Genomic DNA, 21,167 nt, shown 5'->3' on the forward strand with positions numbered 1-21,167 from the left:
ATTACGATAATAAAAGAAAATGACAATTTTTCTTTATAACATTTATTTCTAATATCTATTTATCTATGTACAGATACATACATTTGCCTATGCAACATAAATACAATTATATTCTACAGTCCGTGACCCCGACAGTGTAGCTCTTCTAAATATTATTGGCGCTCTTCAAGTAGTATATTTATATTCTGCCGTTCTTATTATTAGTGTAATAATAACAATTCGCGTTCGTAATCAATAGATCATAGTCACCATCAGAAACGTTATACAGAAGCGTAAGAATGTCTGTTATTACGCAGAGATCAATTCCTATAAGTGTATGTAAAATCCATGCGTAATACTGTTTCGTTTCGCAGTAATACTGTCGAGTACATTAATTAATGTCTATGTGCTGTGATGTAGAGAGACTATCTTATCGGTGTTTATCGATAACATCTTTCTTTCCTTCGTCTACGCGACAATAGTCGAACAATTGACTTTAGTTGAAAATGAACTCCATATATTCTAAATTATCATTACAAGTATCACATTTTTTTTAACATATCATTAGCCAAAAATCTATTAATTCATCTAATCTTGTTTCTACGTTATTTAGTACAGGCGAAAAATTAGAGTTGTTTAAATTATTATCAGAAATTTACAGAAGTCTTTTATATCAATAATAATCAAGTAATATCAATGGTGTATGATTTTTTAAAATAGTATGTAAATTATTATACAACTAATTTCATAAATAAACCGCTTTGTACAAAGATACGTATACTCTGTCATATTCTAAAATGATATCATAATCCTTCAATATAAAATACGTATTTCAAATTATATATAAATATAAATAAATTACCCTGAAATGAAGAAACGTCTTAATATTAACTTCTATCGTACCAGACATATCCAGTAGCAATTAATTGATGTATAAAGTAGTCGGCCAACGATATAATATGTACAAACTACCTCATGTTCTACTTTCTCCAAGGTGTTGCAATCGTCTCAATTTCATCCCTAAACAAAGGTGATTTATGAAATATGAAATCGATAAGTAAAGTAAAAGCAGTTGGTGGTTAGCTGGAGAGATTCATGAAATACAATATACATACAGTTGTAATACACACGTACGTCTACCAATTATGGTATCACTTATGACAAATATTTCGTCAAAGTTGATCAGGATCCTCTATAAAGCAACACATTTGGATGATTTTGTACAACAAACTCTAAGATTTGATGGATGTTAGCTTCTCAAAAGCGATGAACATACTTTTAGCTCATACTGGCCTAAATGTCCACATAGTTTTGCGTAAACAAATCGTTAACAAACCGCGATTACAAACACGGCCGGACGACACTTACACGCTAACGATAAGCCGAGCTAAACCCTATGTATGCACCGGTGAAACTGGCAGAAAATGTGTGAATACGTACGACTATACGTTACACGTTCGAGAAAAAATTAGCATGTTGTATCAGCATGTCGTGTTGGCACCGCTGAGTATCAAATAGATCTACGTTATTTTTAGATTTCGAATCAAACTATCTACGCTGTTTGAAAAAATTAAATTGTCATACGATCGTCATTGGTTAGTCGATCATACACGCATAAAGGCTTTCATGGCTTTTAGCTGTCGTAAATGAGCCTACTATCGAAATTATGGAACTGAATCGGAAAATTCTGTAGATAATTTTTATTGTATATTTCTAACTCTGTTCGAGGATTTTCACGAACGGTAAACGATTATGATCGAAATAGTATAAAATAAAATTATAAAATAAAATAGTGTAAATCAAACTTTAGTCGTCAAAATATAACAAGTAACGGTGTTAGAAAAATTAATTACATTGTTGATTTCATTCGCAAATACGTTCCAAGATAAGCTGCATATTTCTTACGGATATCAAATGGAGAAATCTGCAACGAAGGCGACTTTACAAATCCTCGTTCGTTTAAATTTCGACGATCTTTTTCGTCCAATATCACGTGCTTCGAGTCTATCAGTAAGATTTTACAATAAATATCAAGAGACATCATTATGCAATTAATATACGCAGTGAACTCCATAAATACAAATTTCGACAGATAGTAACCTTGAAGAAATCCCTATGCGTATGATCGACCATTACCATCGAGCGAAAGTCGCTTCTGAATGGAGTCAGATAATGTAAAAAATGCTAACGAACCGACCAAAGGTCTGAACAACACCAAATGAATTTACGAAGAAAGAATAACGATTAATATTAATTTATTGCTCGTTCGATGCGTGGTTGCGAAGCTTCCCCGGAGACTTGAGCTAACTATTTTGAGCTAACCTGGTCGAGCGATCGCTCATTCCGCTAGAATTCACCGTCTCGCGCGTAAAATCCTTCTAAATCATTAATATTTAGATACAAGTGTATAGTACAGTCGCTGTATGTACAGAAACCTACTAGTCAAAACTAACGTATCGAGAAGGATGGCGTCGGCTATGGGCCGGGCCGGGCTCTCCTTTCATTTAATTCTCTTTTTGTTATAAAAATAGTGTCAGAAGTGATCTTGTGTGCTATGTGTAATCGTAAAAACGAATGTGTTTGCGTGAGAAAGATACGATCGCTGCGATCTCTCGATGGTTCTCCTGGAAGGAAATCGAACAGAAGTACCGTTTCTGTAAATGTCCTGTGTATGTGAGTTTATACGAAGTGCGACGATACAGCTTCAGGAATAATTCTGGGCGGAAATCCAACAATGTAGACAATTACCTTCATCTGCTCGTTTATTATTAGTTAACATCGATACCAGAAATTATGTTAATTAAGGATAACACGAACAACGAATCAGGAAACGATCCTAGATTTTAGTTAAAAAGATTAGTGCAACGGTAATAATTAAAAAAAAAAGGTAATAAACGAATTATTCTAGAAACATTACTGTCATATCTCGTACATGTATCGTGTCTGTCTTTATGTAATAAAAAATTTGCGGCTATTTGTTCACCACAATTTCGTTCTACAACGAACATCAACTAACGGATGGACTTCGTGCTGTTATCCTTGTGCCATGGGAACCACCTTAACCGCCCGTGCGAAGCTTTTATAACCGTTTACCGGCCGCCACTACTCTCGCAAAGAACAGCCCGTATAATGATAATAAATTTACGTAACCCACTTCTCTGAACGAGGAAAAACAAAGATGACATAAAGAAAACAACAATACTTCGATTTTCTTCAGCTTTGAAACGATAGACGAAACATTGTAACTAAAGAGAGTAGTTTCGTATGCTAAAACAGCGATCAGCAGAGATCGTGTCATCTGGTTCGTTTCTTCGTGTCGTAAATTCTGCTATGCCGCGTTCCTCGATGCCACTCGAAGATAGAGCGCTAGAACACGTATTTGATTACCTAAAAATGTCTATGCACGTACGACCTGCATACGGAATTGCTCTACGAGGCGTAAGCTTGCTCGTCCGGTTCGATCTATCCGACAGTACATCGGACATTAGAGATTCACTGGTATTTTCTCTTCGTGGCGCAGCTTGTGTGACTCTTTTGGATCGCGTCGAAAGAATCTGTGGAGGACGATCTCGTGCGAGTACGAGAAAAAGTACGCTACCGGTCAAAAGTTTGAAACTATCAGATGTTTAAAAATGTATCGAAATGGAGGAAATTATTCTATTTGGGAGCACCGATCCAGTGATTGTCGAGTCTTCGACCGGTAATCATTGTGTTACAATTTTTTTTTTTTCATTTTAGTAGACTAACACATTTTAGCTGGCAGAAGACATTCGTAACACAATGAAATCGATATCTCGATTTATCGACGAACGAAAATTATCGAAGGCTCTACAAAAACCCTTTTAAATCTCAATTTGCAGTCAACGACGCGAATCGATGGAAGATTCGGTACAACTGATTGGAAAACCGATAGCAAATCTTTTTCCAGATTGGCAAAGCGATGCCAGACTTTTGACCGACAGCGTAGATTTCCAGAGTACTGGGATCGCGTTATCGAGATAAGCGTGTGCCTGTTGTGTAAAGCTGCGCGTTGTACAAAAGTTTCGCTCCTCGCAACCGGAGCATTTATTTGTCCTAGAAATCTGGCGCGGTTCCATTCTCGTTGATCGATCGTACAACTGTCATCGTCTTGATGGAACACAATGGTACTTGTCGAGAGAAAAAGCTGCTCTTTACTCTTATTGCGCTTTATCCTCCTGAAACGTGTATTCTCCACGTGCTCGACGACAATGTTTTCATAAGTGTGTTTGAGCGTCGTGCTTGCACCTTCTGTATGATTAACTCTCTGTTATTCGTAGATACATATGCACATACGATATCGATACAAGCGACGAGACTTCGGCTTTAAATTGTTTGAGTACAACAAATCGACCAACGATACAAAACTTGAACGAAGTCAAGGTAGAAGGGCAACCACCTTGATTTAGGTATACAATTTGTATGAATATTCCTCGCCAGAACATGCGAGCGAACTTTTCCATTCTGTTACTCGTTAATTATTCCGCCCGGATGAGGGTTTCCACGTATATTAAAAGATATCTTCCATGTTGCCGTAACCACGGTCCCAATAGCCTCCGCGGTATAACCAGTCCATTTGGTTTGTGTATGGATTCATGCCCAATTGGAACCACCTGTGACATATCCGATAATCGATATTTGCGATATCTTGAAAGAGCAAGATAGTATATATATATATTAATTTTAGAATGGAGAGACTGATACTTGATAAAACAAAATTGAATGAGATTAAGCTCGACGAAGCGAAAGTTTTAGAATAATTTTGAAGGAAGCTGAGCGATTTTAGATGGCCTTCTGAAATTTAGAATTTCAAAGTTCGAAGGAAATATTACGCGCATGAGGGAACTTCGGGAGATATTTTTAACATAAAATAGATTCTCTGAGCATCGTCACACGGTTTACGCTCACGAACAATTTCGAACATCCGCTCTAACTTTGCTTATCCATCTCACGTGACAATCATGTTACATAATCCTCCGTGTAAAAGTACGAACGAATTAAAGATGTCTCACGATATAAGAATAATCGTAAAAGGAAAAGGAAATTCAATAAGCTAGAAACCATGAGAAGGTATTATGATAACTTTGAGCGAACTGAAATATTTATTTTTATTGGTACTTTACTTTTTCATCGTGCCTAAATAAACTAATCTAATAGAACGATTACATCAGATTGATCGATATTATATATATTTTCTCACTATGAAAGCACAATTCTCTTCTAATATACAGATTCGACAATTGCCGTAGCATGTCGTTACCTAGCACAGGAAAGAAAAGTCGTCTGTATTATTCAAAAAACGGTATCTGGATAACTGATCATGACGATTCAATGTTTAAAACCAATATAAATATTCAAACGGTTTCTATGAATATTTAAACAACGTTATTATATGTATTCTTTAATTATCTACTGAAATCGATTAAACAACCAAGTCACTCTGCTGCACTAAATAAGCAAGTGAGGAAATCAAAGGTGAAAAGGTGTTATGCAATATGCTTGATAAATTATTTGTATGACGTTATTTGTATGACGTTATGGGAAAGATCAAGTAGGAGATCGTGCGATCGTTCGATTCTTTCAAGCGATACAATTATTTTTAATTATTTATTACCTGGGTGTCCAATCGTCTCCTTTCTTGTGCTTTCGCGATTTCCGTGTATCTCTTTGCTTCTCCTCGAGTCTCATCTTCTCAGCCGCAGCTCCATCTTGATCGCCGTTCTCCAATTTCCTAATATCCGGCCTTAATCTCGAATCCGTCGGACATATAACTTTTTCTATTTCCGGTGTCAATTCGTTTAACGACATTGCAAACGTTGTAAACTGGTAATACTGGAAATCGATCCGACAAATGTTTTAAACGTTACGCTGATACAGTGACTCGCGAAAGTATTTAATTACACTGACCACGGAATTTTCCTGTATTATAAATTTATATGCATTATGAACTTTCTAAAATTTCGTTAGCTCTGTGACGAGACACGACTGTCGTGATTACAATAGTATTTAAAATCGATTCGAAAATCTATATGGAATTTACAAAACATTGATTGCTGTTGAGGTGGTCAGCACTTGTAAGAAAACTCTACATTTTTTTAGTTTTCTCAAGCACCGAAGCCATGGACAGCGTATAGACAATAGACTGGGATGAAGGCAGACCATAGACAGTAGACAGATGACGATGGCTTCGGGGCTTTCAGTCATAGGGTAACACTGCTAGCGTGCGGATCGGGACCAGCTCAAATTATATTCCTACTTGTACTTACACTTCTGTATTAAAATATATTTTCTACTTTACAATTTATCCACGCGTTCCTCTGTTCATACATCTAATAACCTCAACAATTGCACGTACAATTAGTAAAAAAATTAGCGTACTAATACACGAACAGTAGTCTTAAGACGTATAATTAAAGCTAACAATGGTCTCGTTACACGTAGCTTATTAATACAGTGAATAATTGACCGTTCAAGTGGTTTGATAATTTTTGTAAAGTGTATGCTTTCGAAATACCTTGCAACTTGTTGTATATCCATTTTCAGATTCGTTTCAAATTTCACGAATACAACACGATAGTCGTCTCTCGTTGCAAACGAAATTTCAAAACGTTTCTACAAGCGTCCGAAATACTTTCGTGAGCCACGGCGCATCGAAGGAAATAAGTTTAGTAAAATGATTAAATGGAATACAACTGCGGATATTTATGCAAATTTATATTTTTGTGAATACAATTAAAAGCGGAGATTTGTCACGTCTGTTAAATATTGTAGTATTCTACTTTGGATATTTTATACATCTTTGCATATTATATGCGTCCTGTGAATTTTCCTACAAATTTTCCACAAATGCATAAAACACCCGCAGTCTAATAATAATAAACAAGGTTTTATTACATCTGCGCTATTAGTTGGCCTCGGTGAAGCTTCCCAAAGAATAATCGATCCAGGAATGTCTTCGATCGTTGGAGTGTCGTCTCCGTCTATACTTGCTGATGGATCGTCGATAGCATCCTTAAATGACCGTGAAAATTCTTTCAAAAAATGTATCGAAATATTCCAGTGAAACATACTAAATCAGAATACGTTAAAACGAAATAGAGCGAACGCTTAGACAGCAGTATTTTATTAGAGTCAAATATCGTAGGAATATTTCGTTAGAAATAATCTTAATACTATATTTTATACATTTTGAATGTTTTAATTATTATCAGTTTTTAACTGCAAGGTTTCTTCGAAGAATGACACGATATAATTACTATTCGTAAATTTCGTGAAACATTTGCTAATCCTTTCACGGTGAGATTTTTTTTTTGTATGAAGAGAACTTGTTGAAGTTGTTGAATATTCAATGCTTTAATGAATGAAGGTACGTATAAATAGGGGTAACATATGATGATCCATATATAACTCGCTTTTAAAACAGTCACTTGAAAGTTGAGAGCATAAAACCGATGAATGGAAAGCAAAATTTTTACCGCAAATCCATAGTATAACGTAACCAATGAAATTATGTTCATAAAAATATGAATACTTTACTGTACACGTGTGTTTTATCTTTTGATCGTAATTATCCCGAATTTTAGAGAAATTTCCCAGAAAGAGGAAAGATCGTTTTTATCTCTCGATCATGCGTTTCAAGTTGATTTCGCGTTATATCTAAAGCGTAAAAGTTACTCGTACACGTTTGACATTTATCATAAAAAAGCCAATCTCCTGTCAAATATTGGAATTAAAATTTGTAATAAATAAATACGAAACCAAGAGACTACGATACATGTTCATAAACACTCGAATTCATACATCCAAATCTTGTGCATCTTTCCCTACATTTATTCCGCTTTCACAAAAATAGAAATACATTTATATCATATTTCCATTGAGTAGCTCGATTAATATATAAAACTCATAGTAAAAAAGGATCATATCATACTAAAATCCTCGAAAGAAATAAGAAACGTATTATTCATCTCTCTCTTTGAAAAAGACTACGATTCCACTAAATTTCTATCAAATTCCTCGATTAATATCCCAAATACCTGGTGAGAGGGTTTGAACGCTCCGACCTTGAGGCTGTGCAGTTTCGCGAGGACCTTCTTATGGCCAGGACTGCCCTGGGGACTCTTTGCCTCGCGTTTCACCTTCTCCAACGCTTCTTCGTACAACGCAGGATCGCACACCATCATCCTCTCCGTCCATTTTCCATAAAGAAATAGCAGTTTCCTCTTCCTAGACGGTAAACAAATGAGACTTAAGTTCTAACCATCGTTTACGAATAGAAAATAACGAAACTGTCGTCGATCGAAAGGCGTGTAAAACGTGTATACGGTCTATCAGCATGCAGCTCGGTTTGCTACAGAGAATCGCTGTTACCGTTTGCGAATTCAAGTGATGATAAACTGTTACCAGCTTACTCTTGATCCGTTACGAAGCCTTCGACTCGATGAAGGTCCTTGGCATTGCAGCTGGCGCTTTTAAAGCACAGAGTCGCCTTCAAGTTCGCTCCGCCGCATTGTTTGATCTCCAAGGAACCGAGCTGTTCCATCCATAATTGGCCTACCAGCACGTTGTGCAGTATGCAATTGATATTCTGCCAAGTATACGCTTCCTTCCATCTGAATTCGTACAAAGTGCTTTCTTTAGAACGCCAGATGCAATCGGCTTGGCTGTCTTTATTTACTGAGTTTTTGTTATTTTGGCGCCTTTAGTCTTAGATCTTTGTTTATTTGTTTCTTTGAAACTGGTTGTACAGAGCTTCTGGTACAACGAGAACGATGATAACAAACCGTAACGGAAATGTATATATTTTGTATTGTTTGCACGAAAGAATATACCTACGTATGTGTATATTGCTGTATGTACGTGGTCACTTTTACAAGTTACTCGAATATGCAGCCAAATTTTGTTACTGTTCGAGTAATGTATATATAATGAAAATGTATATATTTTATATTATTTGCACAAAAGAATATACCTACGTATGTGTATATTGCTGTATGTACGTGGTCACTTTTACAAGTTACTCGAATATGCAGCCAAATTTTGTTACTGTTCGAGTAATGTATATATAATGAAAATGTATATATTTTATATTATTTGCACAAAAGAATATACCTACGTATGTGTATATTGCTGTATGTACGTGGTCACTTTTACAAGTTACTCGAATATGCAGCCAAATTTTATTACTGTTCGAGTAATGTATATATAATGAAAATGTATATATTTTATATTATTTGCACAAAAGAATATACCTACGTATGTGTATATTGCTGTATGTACGTGGTCACTTTTACAAGCTACTCGAATGTGCAGCCAAATTTTATTACTATTCGAGTAATGTATATATAATGGAAATGTATATATTTTATATTATTTGCACAAAAGAATATACCTACGCATGTGTATATTACTGTATGTACGTGGTCACTTTTACAAGCTACTCGAATGTGCAGCCAAATTTTGTTACTGTTCGAGTACATTCGAGAGTAATTCTATTGGGTTGGCAATTGAGTGATTACGGATTTTGTCATTAGGTGGTATTGACAAAATCCTAATCACTTAGTTGCCAACCCAATATACGTAACAATAAATGAATCGGGCACTTACTTAGGAAGCTCGACGGTGACAACACCCTTTGGATGTACTTGGATAGATGTGCCCCAGAACTTCAATTTCGGGTGTATAGTGCCGTGGAATGTGAATTCTTCGCTGTCCGCGTGGAACGCGGATACCGGTGGATGATGCGACACTTGTTCGCAGACTATTCTAAATAAAGACACAGAGTAAACATGCGTGAACGAATTCCTACATTTTCTCGATAATGTTACAAATTGGTAGATTGCGCTGTTTCCATGCTTAATGGCAAATAGACTTTAATCCTTTGGAGTTGTCTAATCGTTACTAGGATATTCTCGAAGAATAACTTCCCAGATGCTTCATTGGAATATAATCGCAATGCGAAATGTATTAGGTTGTCCGGAAAGTTTCTTTCGTTCCATGAAATTTCTGTTTAATATTATTTTATTGAATTAGGTATGATCTATTTCGTTAAAGTTCTATTACTATGTTCGTGGATAATTCAATAAACTAATATAAAACAACAAACAACATAAAAGATATAACTTAGAAAAAACGAAGCTGGCACCCCGCTGGGGGTAGCCGCCCATATGCTATATTTATTTTTTATTTATATTTTTTTTTCTTCACCAACAAGATATAACACTTTACCAAATGTCCACAAGGACAAATTGTAAAATAACCAAAATAAAATAAAAAAAAAAAAAAGAAAACAACAAACATCGTGTGTCTATTATTTCCTTATAGAACGAAAGAAACTTTTCGGACAACCTAGTACTTCGATAGAATAATTCAATATTAAAACTTCATTCTGAATTGAGCACTTGTTACCTACTCAGCAACTACTCAACCACAAACTATTAAATTTAATCTTCGGTATAGCAATTTAATTAAAATTCATCGAGCTATTATCATTTGATAAATTCATTAAACCACAAGTCGATACTCGAATAATACTTGTCAGAGACCGCGTTAACAATTGAATATTTAATTAACTTTAACGCAGAAACTAAACTAAAGTGAAATGTTTTTGATAACTTGGACGGTCGGCCACTTACCGGAAGTCCTCGCGCTCCAACTCGTAAGTTTCACCGAGTATCGGATTGAAGGGTTTGCCAAGTCTTTCCCAGTTCGAAGCCAAAGCACTTACAGCGAATGCAGCGACGTACTACGACACAGAGAATATTTTTTACGCTTAAGGAAAAAGATTTTCCTCCAAACAACTTTCGCAACGTAATAAAAACTTCCATTTACCTGCAACCTTCCAATTGGAGTTTCTTCTTGAGCCGCTAGCTTAAGCAATTTCGCGTATTCCATATACTCTGCGACACGTTGGAGGAAGGAAAGTGGTTCGTTGAATATGACCGGCATGGTGATCTTGCTGAGGTCTTTGCCCAGTGATATCACCGAGCATAAATTCACTTCCGAATGACCCGGAACTGGTAACGTTGTTCTTAAAAGCAAATAATTATTATAAAATTTCATGAAAAATTTCCACTCGATAAAATTTGTACAACGATATCCAAAGATCTAGTACCGATATTTAAAAGCTTATATACGATCACCCACAAAGATCTTCGTATATTCTATAAAAAGACTATTCTTTTAAATGAAAATGTAAAACGAAATTAAAATTAAAATTAAAACTGAAATAAAATTAGAAATATCCTTTATCATTGATGCGATATTACTTATGCAATTAAAAGAATGTGCTACGATATTTCACTGTCAAGTTAGTATTAATTAGCACTTACCGTGCTAAGTAAGACAACTAGAAACTTTTATTATTACTCGACTGCGTGTATTTATACAGACTCGTATCATATTTGTGAACATAATTAAAGAAATGAGATATAAACAAAGCTTGTTTCACCTACTAAATATTACGACCAGTGTTCTACTTTGGATATTTCTATTTATTTTTGCATCCTCGAATTTTTTCGAATAAAATTCGAATTCGAAACGAATAAAAATCCACAGTCTGATTGTTACTTTATATGTTAGGGGAATAAATATGTTATCGTACAATGTGAAGAGATATCAATTTGGTCCACTCCATCGACGATAATTATTTGATTTCTAAAAAGTTGAACACCAATTACACCAATTAATTAATTAGTAGTATAATAACGAATGCTTTTCCAGCGTGAAATGAGAGAGACTCGGGCAAATCGTTAAATAGTATTATACGTTTTATATTTTAAATGTTATCATATATATTGCGATACGTGCTTTATTTTCTGAATTTTTCGTTTTTTTTTTTTTTTTATTAAGATGTGAAGACTTTTTCAAGAAATAAAATTCGTTATTTTAATTTCTGAACAGCTCGCGTATATTTTATTTAAACAAAGAATAGTCTGTTTAGAATACGCATAGAAATTTTGATGACTGATTAGCACATTCGAAACACAGATTTATATTTTAGACGTAAACCTATAGATCATAAAATAGGAAATATTTGTCTTAATCGATCTTGCTAATAAGCAGCGTAAAGCATGCATGTGAGAGCAGCGCGCAAAATATAATCGATCGTCCTATAAACGAGTTGCTTTAGCAACAATAATATTTAATCGGAATCAATAAATTGGCCAGAATCTGGTCAAGTACGGTCGTCAATTACGTCATTTAAAACACTAGCAACACGCTTATGCAACTTACGGTCGATGTTCGTGCAAAGAATTTCCGAACTTTCTTACGAAACGTTTAACCTATCTGTACAATTATCTCGATAATTATCTATCGAGCCTGATAAGAGCTGTGTAAGATTTTTAAACATTTTGGAAAAACATAACACGTCCGTTATTATCGATTTTCTGATTCTCATGCTGCTCGATGATACGAAGCATATTATTACCTAACCATTGCATAATTGGAAAGATACAACCTATTAAACCAAAAGATATAAATCTTTTTCGAAAATATAGTAGTACGTTCACGACATCTTCTAGAACTGGTACTATAGTAATCGATATTTTTTGGTGAAAATATATGTCTAATTTCAAAATTAAGTAGAGCCACACGAATTAAATTAAAAATCCCACAATATATTATCACCGACAACGATCTTGGTAATATCGTCAACATGATGGATACAATTTGACACGCTTCTCAAGTTATTTGAAAACTGATTCCTCATAGAGAAATAAGAAATGCAACTCATCGCGTTTTTCCTCTACGATCTTCGCACACTGTCCCAATTTCCACGAGTCATATGCCAATATCGAGCAACAGTCGGGAGGATCGCTCAACAAAATCGTCGTAGCTGCTGTTCAGGTACTTTATCGGGAAACAGAGAGCGGCTTCGTGGCCGGCTGAGCTGTGATTCTCGCAGCAAGTATTCATTAGGAAAAGCCTCGAAGCGACCAAGCGATCACGCACCTGTACGGTCTCTGTGTTATTTCGTTGGCCATCATATACGAGCTTATCGCGATTATCGAGCGTGGGCAACTGTGTTCCTCGAAACCGTGGCCTCGAAGCGGCTCGTCCCGTCTCTCGGTCCACCGTCTCTAAACGACGACGTCACGACGACCAACAACATCCAGATAGGGATCAAAGATTCGTAAATCGCGTGGCTATACGACGCACAGCCGCCCTTTTATTTCTTCTCCTTCTTCCGCTACGGTAACCCTTTCACACGTACAAGAATTACATTCACACGTACATTCCACGGTTACGCGACTGAACGGAAGCTGAAGATGGGTGCACGAAGACGACCCTTCGCGTTCTCCAAAGATGCAATACTCGCCTATCGCCGTAACATCGTCAACTCGGATGCTAAGAACGCGATTTAGAAGAGATTCGTTGGAAAAAGTAAGGTCAGTTTCAAAGGGATCACTGGATTGCTCGACATGTGATCACGACGATATAGCGCGTCTGTTTGCTTGCGAATCACGGAACTCGCGATCAGCTGTACACCCGGAGACTGCACACGTTGAGCATGCGGGCGTGACGAGGGCTCCGGCGCACCCTCTTCACCCTCGCCGCGTCCTACTCGCACCCTTCCGGGCTACACGCTTCGCGCGGCATACCCGTCTCACTCGTGTCGCGCTCGTTACTCTCCAGAAAATATCAATAAGTTGGAGCATGGTTATTGTGGCTCGTACAACGTTCTGTTCCGTTGGACGGGGACGTCTTATTCGCTGTGGCGACCGGCACGCATGTGCGCAGCCTGACGCGGGAGAAGCTTGTACGGAGATTTGAATTTCAGACGCGGCGGTCTTTTTTGTCAAGGACCAGTTCTGTGCGAATTAATATGACGTTATTTAACATGCAATTATTCCAGATCGAAGCTGTATCATTAAATTCTAAACGCTTCTAAATTGTTCTAGATTCTAACGTTATTTAGAAGATATTGAACTCGGATGGTCTGATTTGAAACTTTATTAAGAATAAAATCATGCAATTTTTTCGTTCTACTTAATTCCTTGATATTGAATTACCCAGACAATTATGCACTTTTATACATAGTCGTTATCATTATTAATATACATAGTTTTTAAACAATTCAACGAGTTCGATGACCATAGTCATAATCTAATCGTACTAATAAGGAACCAAATACAGCTTCACGAGCAGAAGATACTGAATTTATTAAATGAATTCAGCAATTAAATAAAACACTCTGAAACTAAAGTAATAAAAACTGTAATTTAGCAATTTCCTTTTTCAAAGCTATATCCCTTCAATAAATGCCACAAGTACTTATATCAGGCTTCCTGAGTGACCCTACGTTGGCGCGACAAGAGTTAAGTGGACAACAGTTTATTTTTAACGCAATTTCTAGCACGCTGACTATCACCGGTGCAATTATACCGGGTTAAAGAAATTCTGTTTAGCTAACGCGTTGTAACGAGATGATAGCTGAGTAGACGAAAGGGCAAGAGTTCGTCGTTGACCCGTGTGTTTGCAACTACCGTTTATCGATTGCAGTACGCGATTACTTAGCCGATACGAAACCGTGCACGGTTTAATCGATGCGGTAACGAAGTTGTTGGCGACATGTCTGCGTAATTGTAATCGAATTTTCATAGCTCCTAAGAGCGGTGCGCAATATGCCGTCGCACAGAAACGAGAAACCAACCCCTCGAGGACTCGATAGAGCTTCGATAAATATCCTTCGTGCTCCGCGTCTATTTCCCGAGACAATAGCACGCGATGAAGCTCTTACCGCAGTTTCAATGGACTATGTATGATACACGTTAATTAAAATTCTTGTCTGTTTTCAGGATATGGCAGTGACTGGCTATTGATGATTCAGAAATTTGATTCTATGCGCAGGCTAATCTGAAAATTGTGATATAATCGAGAAACGAACTTGTTAACACGACGACTTATTAAACTTTTTCGAACGATTAAAGTAAGATAAATTTCACGGATTAAGAAATTTTCGACAATGTCAATTATTTTGATTAAAGATCACGAATAGATTGAGCACTTTTATAAAATTTTCTTATCTTATGTATATGATAAACTATATTTTTTTAATAAAAATTATATGTACTTTCCTCGTTAGTGAAGTATGAAGCAAAAAAAAAAAAAACTAGAGAAATTTTCATGAATATTTTTCACATTGGTCATCGCGACACGCGTTTAATTTAATTATATTCATAACTCGAAACGCAATTATGTAAATTCCTTGCCGCTGTCGTTTCGTTCTGCGTGTAAGAAGTGTAATCGATTAAAAATGACAAAAATTGATAAATGAAATATACATTACTGTATCGTTATTTTGTTATTCTCATTATGTATTATTTAATGCTTATAATTATGTATATTTCACTATCACAAACGAAAAAGTTTTCTAATTCTTTATGGTACATTGAAGAGATCTTTTTTCCTCTCTCTTATACTTACATCTTATCATAAATTGTGTGTTTTACATATTTTTCAACATCGTAACAAACTTTTCTTACAAAAGTTTCTTTATGTATTCGCTGAAGCATGCATCCCTATTAAAGTAAAATGACATTTATCCTTTCTTGATATTTTATAAAAATAAATTTCTCAGTTCTTCGTAAATATAAATAAATATTAACAAATCAATTTAAAGTTGAATGTAGATTATACATATGCAAATAAGGGAATCATATCGAGTTGCTGCATAAGTAACTTCTTATCGAATGCAAAACCAGATTCTTATTGTTTCCGTAGTAGGTACTTGCCTCAAATACAATGTCATCGTGGAAAAGTATAATAAACATAATTCAATTAATCCCGTGCTGAATAATGTTCGTCTCAAGGATCGTGTAATTACATACTTCACTTGTATCACTCTACAGGTTCGTCCCAAACGACAAATTCAGTACAACTGCAATAATAGTGTGTTACATATAAATACAACAGGAACTCGCACACCTGCCATTTCCATTACAAGAAATTAATTTAATTCTCTAAACAGGTATCTTCACGAACTATCGTGCAACGTACAAACGGAACGCGAGTCATAGATCGTTCGTGAGCTTCGTCGCGGCGTGACTTTATCTGGCTCGCAAATTCCTGAGATTACCGCATAATCTTCTCGCAGCCGACTAATTGGAATGGATTAATGGTTCTGTGTGGGAAGTTCGGTGGTCCGACGTGTACACAGGCAAACGCATTGGAATAAGAATGAACCGAATCTCTATTGATTCACCTGGAAACCAAATCGATATCCGTACGAGGCACAGGGGCTCACTTCGTTGCAGATCGGCCAACTTTCGTCGGATCAACGGAGAGACCAGTCAGACTCGCCGAATCGACCATCGAAAAATTCTCCAGTTCGAGCTGCGCGTTTATGGCGATCATCACGTTCCCTTCTTTCGACCATTTAATTTCAAATTTTAGCTTCATCCTGCGTGAGTAATCGTTTTCTGTGATATTTCGATTCGATAAAGTACACTTGAAGAAACAATTAAATATATTAATTATTCTAAACACTTTGCAAGATCTTTGACTTGTGTAATTGTTTATACAGTTTTTATGAATTTTTCGACCATTGAATTGAAATTAGAAAATGAGAATTGCTTGGATCTCATTCATAAATGATTCATAGGTAAATGATTTTTTAAAAAAAAAGTCGATATTTTTGTGTGAATTCGTAGTTTATGTATCACGATGACTAGTCAGGAAGGAGAGAAAATTGTGGATACGGAAAATGACCTGGATCATGATAAAGAAGAGCTTACGACCGAAGCGAAGGAAGATATTTCTGCAGCGAAACCACGTGCTAAGAGATATCTCACGAAACATATGAAATTATATCCGGAATTGTATAGAAGCGATGTCTCGATACATCCAAGTTATACTACTCTTAAAAATCTACCTTAGTAAGGATTATTTCATTCGTGAAAATAAATATCATTATTTCTATTAGATTATACTTTGACTTGGAATTAAATTGGATAACTTTTTAACAATTTCTTCTGTCCTTTGGTAGAACTTATATATTACTTTCGATACAGAATAGTTTCAAAAATATTAAAGGCAAATTTAATTTTCTTACTTTGCTGTTATGATACTTCGATATAAACTTTTACCTTTTCTTTATATTCTTAACAATTCAACGCAGGTGACATCCTATTTCAAGACTGAAATACTCTCCTTGCTCTTTAATATCCTTTCATCCTGGATATTCTTAATTTAATTGATAATATTTGTTAACCTCGTTGTTTTCTTATTTTTCTAAATATTTTCTGTTAAAACGCGTATCAAACATTAACGATTATGGCCGTAATTATCGTTGAACATCCAGCAACTAAATTTTACATAATTAAAACGACACGAGGTTAATAGCAGTGAATGTGTCAATATCGTAAATATTCAGAGAATATTAAATTATAAAATATTTAAAAACATTTTTATATCTCCTTGATATTTCAACATTTCAAAAATCGTCTTTCGACAAAATGTTTAATCTGTTAAAAGTTACGTGGTCTGCCGACGACGTGTACAGAGGACCAAGAAGCAGATCAAGCGTCAGCTGAACCGCGATATCATGCACTTTGCGATGATGCAGTTGTTCGCCATCGATAGCGTCAGGATCGACCGTATATTCAGCGTCGGGATGCCACCGAAGACATTGATTGTCCCCGATTTGCTAACCGTGAACGAAAGACGTCACATCAACGAGCTTCTTCGTGACACATAACGAAACAGCATCTCATTGTGATCCCAACTTTCATTGTGTACGATATGTATCGACATGTGCGATCGAATAAAATTTGCATTGATACATTGAATAAAGTGGGCGAGTCTATTTCCTTCCTGTAACAAAAAGGTAAACAGACTCCCGAAGCTCTCACGCGAAATCAGAAGAGAAAACAAATTCGATTCGACAAGGAGGGAAACAAAGAAATTCTCATACTTTACGTGTATTAAATGGTTAAACGTGACGTTTTCTCGGGATAATGATAACATGAAAATATTATAATACTTTCTCTTTTTGATTATTTTTATTAATTCGATAAGAGCAGAAACGTAGGATGTTTCGTAACAAGTATCAGCATGGACTTATGTCTGTTTTGTACAGCTGCGGATCACGTCCGCTAGAGTTATGGGATATGCACGTAAGTTCATCAATATAAAGAAAATATAAGAAAAGATAACTCTATTTTATGAAATTAATAAAAATAGTTTCACTGTCAGATTCATGGCCATTAAATTTCTCCAAATATTATATCTGTTCAAGTTAATAAAATAAATTCCATTGCATTTAATCTGTTTGCTCCGAGTATCAATCGTCTCGAACAGGTGAAAAATGGATACATTCGAAGAGTAACAGACGACGAAGTGAAATCTCTAGCTCTGGAAATAGCCGGAACCAACGTCACGACGACGTACATCTTTTGCCCATGTGGTCCCAAGAAAGTCCTTGGCATTAAACTTCCGTTTCTCATAATGATTATCAAGAACATGAAGAAGTACTTCACGTTCGAAATAACGGTAAATGTCTCACGAGGAAAGCCCTTTACTGATCGTATTTTTTTCAACAGCAGTAATAGCATTTCGTAAAACTACAATGTATGTAGAAAAGAAGTATATTTCATTTTTGATTCGACAGATACTCGACGACAAGAATATGCACAGAAGGTTTCGCATGAGCAATTTTCAAAGCACCACGCGAGTTCGACCATTCTGCACGTCGATGCCGATCGGCTTATCCGGTGGTTGGAATCAAATTCAATTTAATCTCGCGGACTTCACGCGGAGAGCGTACGGGACAAATTATGTCGAAACTACACGCATACAGATCCACGCAAACTGCAGGGTTCGACGTATCTATTTTGCGGACAGGTAGGAAATTGATCTGGTTTTTCCAATATTGATACGAAACGCATGAAATTAATAGCTACCTTTCTTAAAGAAACTTTTCTTGCGTCAAGCTTATAGAATGATAAGATATGTTTTACCAAACAGACTTTATTCGGAAGATGAATTACCTGAAGATTTTAAACTCTTCAAGCCACTTCAGCGAGTGAAATGCGTGCGGGAAAAGGATGTGGCGAAAGAAAAAAGAGAAGAACCGGAGAAGATTGAAACCGAAGAACCACCACCTTTCGAAGCGGGTGAAGTAGCGGAAGAAGCAGAAGAAGAGCCTGAAGAAGAGCCAACGGAAGATGAATTGGCCGAAGAAGAGATTGCTCCTGTAGAAGACGTGCGAAGGCCAGATGAAACTGGGGAAGAGGATGAGGAAGAAGAAGACGAGGATGAAGTAGAACCTGCAGATGTAGGTGACTACGAAGACGAAGAAGAAGGTGACGAACCAGTACCTGCTCCAACAACTCCTGGGTATGCCACAGAAGACGAAACTGATGTAGAACAAGATGAAGGCGACGAAGATGAAGAATACGGAGTTCCATAGTGAACAGCCCTCGACTTTGTGTAAATACGGTGAATAAAATGTGTATATTTGCGAGGCTTAAAATAAAATTCAAATAAATTACCTTCTAAATATGTAGGAAGTTGAGAAATTCTATTAATTTATTTAGACAATTATCCCACTTTTCTCTTTATTATCTTATGTTGATCCATAGAAATATTTTACAATACTGAACAAGAAATATCTGTATTATTTTCTTAATTTCCGTTTGAAAAATGTTTAGAAGAAATATAATATACAAAATATGATGATATATAATAAATATATGCAAGTAGAATATAAATTCGTTGAATTCACTATGTACACATTTGTACAATGTCGTCCAATAAAAAATATACAGTTTCAAAAAGATAAAATTTAATTGAGGCGTTATGTTAAATAATAAAATTATTTTGGTACTATATACACTGATTTAAACGATAAAAACAAAAAATATAAAATAATTTATCCAGCGCACTTTATTACTATGATACGTCATAATCATCATCTCTGTTTCTTTTTATAGAATCATCAATGTCTACTTTGATAGGCGGCATTGTTTGTCCTGAAGAAATCTGTATTTTTGGCTTGGTTACTTGTGTCTTTATGGTAGTTCCTCCAGTTGTGGCTATAAATTTAAACGATTAATATAAACAAAAAGAAAAATATAATAGCAAATATTATTATTATTATACAAACAATTTTGTATCTTACGTATTAATGAAATATGGATAGAGGGAATAGATGTTTGGGAATGCAAGGTCCGGAAGGGATCTGTGATACGATATAATTGACAAATTAGTTCCTGTTATATATTCTTTACTTTCCTGTATCATTTACCTGCTGAAAATTTCAGGACAGGTTTTGGCATTGTAATGCTTTGAGTCCTGGCAACTGTTGCAAGCGTCCCCGGCCTTTTAACTATGGATAGTCCAGATTTATTACTTTCTACTCTGATCTTAGACTGACCACTTTGAATGTTATTTCCAACCAAAGAATGCAATGGTTTTCCAACTACTTTCTTCGTTGCATTCTTAAGTTTATAATTTGTTGCATTCAGGCAAAATCTGTCAGGTGGTAATCTTAAACCACTGTTTGATTTGACAAATGGCAGTGGTACGTTGTTTTTTGCCCGAGCAACATCTAATAACACTTCTCTTGGTGGTGGATTTGTAAACGTACGTTCCAATTGCATCTTAACTGCTAATCTAACGTCATCCAAATCGATAAATTTTTTTTTAGCATGATTTGCGTAAATTCTACTGTCGTCTAATATGCAAGTAACATAACCTGCGAAATTTAAACCGAAAATAACTTTATAGTTTACTTCCAAATGTAAAATCATAAATACAAAATCATGCACGATTATATACTTCATTGCATCTACATTACTTTAAATAAATTGTAAATATGATAAATTACGTACGATACGTAAATTCGAGCAATTGGTTTATAACCTTAGAATCATAATCTGTAATTCCCATGTCTTTCATAATTGACATTATAACTTGAGCATCTTTTGGAATATGTTTTATGTGGCTTATAGTTCTCGTTTTTTCCGCCATTTTAAGAAATACTTCCCTTATAATCGTACTTTTTACAACAATTCCGAGTGACAACTACACGTATCTTGAGTTAACATTTCAACTCAAAGTTTGACTAAACATTATGAAGTACACGCCAATATCATGCAGTGCTACCATTTATGAAGTTTAAACTTTACAAGATCAGAAATTTATTATTTTTAAATTTCGCAATG

At 35.6% G+C, this 21,167-nt stretch overlaps 4 protein-coding genes across 5 annotated transcripts; 2 read left to right on the forward strand and 2 right to left on the reverse strand.

Annotated features, from left to right (window-relative positions):
* Positions 1–24: 24 nt before the first annotated feature.
* On the reverse strand, positions 25–13,208 carry LOC132909310 (oxysterol-binding protein-related protein 2). 2 transcript variants are annotated; one of them, XM_060964078.1, is made up of 9 exons: positions 12,952–13,208; positions 10,828–11,026; positions 10,632–10,741; positions 9,604–9,762; positions 8,409–8,609; positions 8,034–8,223; positions 6,892–7,008; positions 5,612–5,829; positions 25–4,610 (listed from the first exon to the last, which is right to left on the reverse strand). In XM_060964078.1, the coding sequence occupies exons 1-9, from the start codon at positions 12,984–12,986 to the stop codon at positions 4,508–4,510; spliced, it is 1,332 nt and encodes a 443-aa protein (XP_060820061.1). In that variant the 5' UTR covers positions 12,987–13,208; the 3' UTR covers positions 25–4,507. The 2 variants fall into 2 exon arrangements, with proteins under 2 accessions (XP_060820061.1, XP_060820060.1); XM_060964077.1 differs by having other exon boundaries at positions 8,409–8,627.
* Positions 13,209–15,151: 1,943 nt separating this feature from the next.
* On the forward strand, positions 15,152–17,714 carry LOC132909328 (uncharacterized). The gene is made up of 2 exons (XM_060964108.1): positions 15,152–16,877; positions 17,476–17,714. Exons 1-2 carry the CDS (start codon positions 16,666–16,668, stop codon positions 17,696–17,698), a joined length of 435 nt encoding a protein of 144 aa, XP_060820091.1. The 5' UTR covers positions 15,152–16,665; the 3' UTR covers positions 17,699–17,714.
* A 40-nt stretch (positions 17,715–17,754) lies between these two features.
* On the forward strand, positions 17,755–19,520 carry LOC132909318 (cilia- and flagella-associated protein 20-like). The gene is made up of 4 exons (XM_060964090.1): positions 17,755–18,116; positions 18,301–18,492; positions 18,611–18,843; positions 18,967–19,520. The coding sequence occupies exons 1-4, from the start codon at positions 18,033–18,035 to the stop codon at positions 19,409–19,411; spliced, it is 954 nt and encodes a 317-aa protein (XP_060820073.1). The 5' UTR covers positions 17,755–18,032; the 3' UTR covers positions 19,412–19,520.
* A 9-nt stretch (positions 19,521–19,529) lies between these two features.
* On the reverse strand, positions 19,530–21,082 carry LOC132909323 (transcription initiation factor TFIID subunit 9-like). Its single transcript, XM_060964104.1, has 3 exons — positions 20,835–21,082; positions 20,249–20,698; positions 19,530–20,036 (listed from the first exon to the last, which is right to left on the reverse strand). The coding sequence occupies exons 1-3, from the start codon at positions 20,971–20,973 to the stop codon at positions 19,894–19,896; spliced, it is 732 nt and encodes a 243-aa protein (XP_060820087.1). The 5' UTR covers positions 20,974–21,082; the 3' UTR covers positions 19,530–19,893.
* Between the last annotated feature and the right edge of the window lie 85 nt (positions 21,083–21,167).

This window comes from Bombus pascuorum, chromosome 7 (assembly GCF_905332965.1).
Source record: "Bombus pascuorum chromosome 7, iyBomPasc1.1, whole genome shotgun sequence".
Lineage (NCBI taxonomy): Eukaryota > Metazoa > Arthropoda > Insecta > Hymenoptera > Apidae > Bombus > Bombus pascuorum.

Excerpts from the sequence above, each read along its gene's own strand:
- LOC132909310 (XM_060964077.1), bottom strand. The coding sequence starts at position 12,986 with ATGATGGCCAACGAAATAACACAGAGACCGTACAG. Across the intron at positions 11,027-12,951 it reads ATAACACAGAGACCGTACAG|AACAACGTTACCAGTTCCGG; the intron begins GTGCGTGATCGC and ends TTTGCTTTTAAG. Across the intron at positions 10,742-10,827 it reads CTCCAATTGGAAGGTTGCAG|TACGTCGCTGCATTCGCTGT; the intron begins GTAAATGGAAGT and ends TCTGTGTCGTAG.
- LOC132909328 (XM_060964108.1), top strand. The coding sequence starts at position 16,666 with ATGACTAGTCAGGAAGGAGAGAAAATTGTGGATACGGAAAATGACCTG. Across the intron at positions 16,878-17,475 it reads ACTCTTAAAAATCTACCTTA|TTACGTGGTCTGCCGACGAC; the intron begins GTAAGGATTATT and ends ATCTGTTAAAAG.
- LOC132909318 (XM_060964090.1), top strand. The coding sequence starts at position 18,033 with ATGTTTCGTAACAAGTATCAGCATGGACTTATGTCTGTTTTGTACAGC. Across the intron at positions 18,117-18,300 it reads TAGAGTTATGGGATATGCAC|GTGAAAAATGGATACATTCG; the intron begins GTAAGTTCATCA and ends CGTCTCGAACAG. Across the intron at positions 18,493-18,610 it reads ACTTCACGTTCGAAATAACG|ATACTCGACGACAAGAATAT; the intron begins GTAAATGTCTCA and ends TTGATTCGACAG.
- LOC132909323 (XM_060964104.1), bottom strand. The coding sequence starts at position 20,973 with ATGGCGGAAAAAACGAGAACTATAAGCCACATAAAACATATTCCAAAA. Across the intron at positions 20,699-20,834 it reads ATTGCTCGAATTTACGTATC|GTTATGTTACTTGCATATTA; the intron begins GTACGTAATTTA and ends TAAATTTCGCAG. Across the intron at positions 20,037-20,248 it reads TGTCCTGAAATTTTCAGCAG|CCACAACTGGAGGAACTACC; the intron begins GTAAATGATACA and ends TTAAATTTATAG.